Here is a 3,643-nt window from a genome sequence, read left to right as displayed (position 1 = left end):
CCACAGCAAGTACACAGACTCCTCCTCAATGCCAGTTGCAATCTTCTCATGTTGCAGAACAAACCTCTCTTTCACAAGAATCTCTGTCTTCAGGTGAGAACTGCACTTGGATCTGTATTTCAAGTAGTCTTTAAGTATGTTCTGTTTATATCACTATTTAAATTCATTATCATGTGCTGTTGAGTTCTTCTAACCCAGTGAAATTCTTAACAGGTGCTACATAAATGTCTAACATTAGGCATACATCAATTCTAATGTAGTTGATGGTATGTAAACTTAATTTCAAAACTGCTAGCAGGATGAAAGGCTGGTTCATACTTGTTTCTATATTAGATGAACAGACTGTTGTCATTTACATGCCTGAATTTCTCACCAGTAGGTGAGAAATTCAAGTATGTGGTGATACTTGCCAGTCAAACAATCATTTGCTTGGAATAGCAGCAATGATGAAATACTCTTATTTAAAATCATTAATCTGGTCTCTGGTAGTAGTGCTGTCAGTGCTGGGAGCTTCTGAATGCTAAGTAAGAAAGCTGGGAAAAGTTTTCAATCTGACCTGAGAAGTACTGAGCTAGTAAGTGGTCTTGAGCTGTTGCATTCAACACAAACCTGACCTACTTGACATTCAGGTAGTGCACCAGGTTGATTTGTATAGCTGGCACTAAATTTGACATGAAACTGGCCCCTAAATATCTTGAAGTTTTAGGATGAAAGAAAGTGACAGCTAGGGATCTGTATTCATAACGCTATCTAATGAAATGGCTCAAGGTCATTTAAAACTGCTGTTTTTCTGCCAGAGTGGTTTTCATAGGTCTTAGGCTAGAAACAGACTGATAGTGTGTGAAGTGAATGAGACATTAAGAACTCAAAAGAACAGTGTAAGAGTAGCAGTCAGGAAAGCATGTTTAGCTTCAATGCTCTTTCTGATCTCTGAGACTACAGGTGATAAGCATTCTGTACTTCTTTTACAGAAAATTGTAATTTTTTGATTAGCCTTGTGCAGTGACTCTGCACAGACTTCATGTGCAGAGTGTTTATACTATTGTTTTGGATCAATTTTAAGCTTTTTGGATTGAAATAAAGCATGGTCTTGTGGAAGTACATTCATGGTTGCAAGGTTTGTATTTAAAGCTAACCAGTCACTCACCCCTGTGAGTGAAAAGCATTCTTTAATACATTTTGCTTGGAGTTGAACTGCCTAATATGTGGTAGGAATGCCTGTTGAAGAGACTGAACCCAAATATCTGCTTTCCATAGCCATCATTGCTATCTAGCTGTGGTGGTTTGTCTCACTGTTTCAACAGATGTCAGTACTGAGGTGACCTAGTTTATCAGTGAAAATTCTTAATCAAATGTTATTTGATTTTAACCTAAATTGGGTTTTTTCATGCCGCTGGCAAGCTTGTTCTCACCTATGCTACTGACTCTTGTTGAATGCATTAGGGACTTACACTGAGAGCCTGAGCTGTCCACAGTAGACTTTAACAAGCATTACACTTTACAAAACAAAGGGAAGGATCCAATCACTTAAATGAAGTAATAAAGGGACAGAAGAACAGAATATTCAGAGCAGCTTAATTGGTCTCTGAATGTCCTAATGCTGCCCTTGCTTCTATGCACGGTAACTTACTGCAGTTATAAAAAGCTTTGAATTCATGTGTGCCTTCTGTTTTTAAGCAGTGAACTATCAACCTGATGGAGCTGTTCCTGTTAGCAATGGTAGCCTTGCCTTTTATCCAGCACAGGCTAATGTTATTCCCAGACCCCCTCAGCCTTATCTCAACAGTCGTGGGTCTGTCAGAGGATCTGCTAGAGGTGGAAGGTCGCTGGCTAACTCGTATCGCTCCCCTGGTGGGTACAAAGGTATGTCTGTATTTACTATCATCCTAAAAAAGATCTAATGTACTACCACTGGAACGTGATTTAACACAACACAGTATTAAATTCATGTTCTATGTATAAGAAACATCTCAAAACAAGGCTGTAAGGGCAATGTGCAGAGAACGGGGCCCTCTGTTGTAGAATTTAAGGAAGTTCATTCTGACTTTTATTTGTGGTCCCTGTACTTGAGATGTCAAGCCAAATGGCAGAGCAATTTCATAGCTTCCCTAAATATGAAGATAGGAACTTTCAGTAACAGGTTATTAGATTACTCATATGGACTTTTCTGTTGGCAATTTCACTTGCTGTTCTGAACTTTTTACCCACTTAATTCTTTCTCCTGGCATCTTGCTGACAAACTGGGCAGGCATCTTTCTTTTCAGATATCACTTGCAGTGTTTGCCCAAAATAAGGTATTTTTTGCTTAGCACTGCTCACTTTAATATTACCAGCAGAAACCAAGATGGGGGAGAGGTTCCCAATAGTGAAGAGCCCTTCTAGATGAATTACAGACTGAAGAGCTTTTTAAGAGGAGGCTTATTTGGTCTCTGCAGACCAGTTATTCTTTTGCTGCTAGCTGAAGTACTATAGAGAGTTTCAGCTGACTTTAAGCAGTTACTAAATTAAGGTTGTTGGTAGCTACCAGCTGCAGGTTGTGGCCTATTCCCCTTTGAAGTGGAAGGGCATTTAGTCTGTGATAGGTGCTTCAGTTGTTGGGCTGAGCCTGCTCAGTACCTTGTAGGAACATGTACCAGATGATGAGTTTTATAGTTGTGACTTAACAGCAGTCCAGGGTTTGGTGGTGTCTGGTATGGAATTGCTTGCAGCTCTGCTTTGGTAGTTAAATTATAGCTTAAGTTAGTAAGCTAATAGCTAAAAAGGCAAAAATTATAGTAGCACCTAAATGTATAACAGTAATAGCTCAGTGTATGTAACAGCAAAAGAAAATGTTTCTTAATTCTACCTTAAATCCCTTTTCTGGAGTTAGGAAGCTTTTCAGCTGTTCTGGGATGTCCCATTAGTATCACAGGCAATGGATAGGGTCTGATATTAATATTTTTAAACATGCAATTTTGAGATAGCCAGTGTGTAAGTTATGAGTAGCTAATGAAATGCATTTGTTATAGGAGTAGCAAGGCCCCTATTCAATTCCAAATTTAAGAATAGCTGTGTTACTGCATAACTTAATGTACATAATTGCCAAAAAAGTTATAGTTATATTCTGGACTTGTAATGTAAATCAAACAATGAATGATACTGAATAATCAACTCTATTTGAACAGGTTTTGATGCTTACAGAGGTTCACCTTCATTAGCTAATGGCAACTATGGCCAGTTACAATTTCCTGGTAGAGATTATGCTGGAATGCCATATTCTCAGAGGGTAAGTATTGACTTTATTTCCAGTAGCCTTCTGCTGTACAGGAGCCAAATCTTCTAACATGGTAGCCTTTCATTATCTTAATAGGTGAACTATTACTTGCTAGAGGTTAGTTTTGTTTCATAGACAAACCCTTTTGTGGAATGGTAGACAGCAGCTGAAATAAGTCAGTTCAGAAAGGTAACATCGCTGTATGGCAGGTTGATTTTAGTCTGAAAGGAATCTTTGAAATGCAAACAGATGGTAAATAACATATTGTATGAGTCTAGTCTATTATTTTAAAAGTTGGTTCACTAAAATGCATCTGTAATGTAAAATAATGAACTCCTAAATGGACTGGCTGAGAATGTGGTTAGGCCAAAAAACATGTGCCCCCCTTCC

The 3,643-nt window shown here is 38.4% G+C and overlaps 1 protein-coding gene across 1 annotated transcript in view; it reads left to right on the top strand.

Moving 5' to 3' along the window:
• CAPRIN2 (caprin family member 2) overlaps positions 1–3,643 on the top strand; it is a 32,921-nt gene that overhangs the window by 26,557 nt on the left and 2,721 nt on the right. The window contains exons 14-16 of the mRNA XM_017739964.1: positions 7–93; positions 1,678–1,863; positions 3,165–3,265. Of these exons, the coding sequence (XP_017595453.1) occupies positions 7–93; positions 1,678–1,863; positions 3,165–3,265 (374 nt within the window). The remainder of the gene's footprint in view (positions 1–6; positions 94–1,677; positions 1,864–3,164; positions 3,266–3,643) is intronic.

This window comes from Corvus brachyrhynchos, unplaced genomic scaffold (genome assembly GCF_000691975.1).
Source record: "Corvus brachyrhynchos isolate BGI_N302 unplaced genomic scaffold, ASM69197v1 scaffold27, whole genome shotgun sequence".
Classification (NCBI taxonomy): domain Eukaryota; kingdom Metazoa; phylum Chordata; class Aves; order Passeriformes; family Corvidae; genus Corvus; species Corvus brachyrhynchos.
The sequence above is the reverse complement of the archived record's forward strand: the minus strand, read 5'-3'. Positions and strand labels throughout refer to the sequence as shown.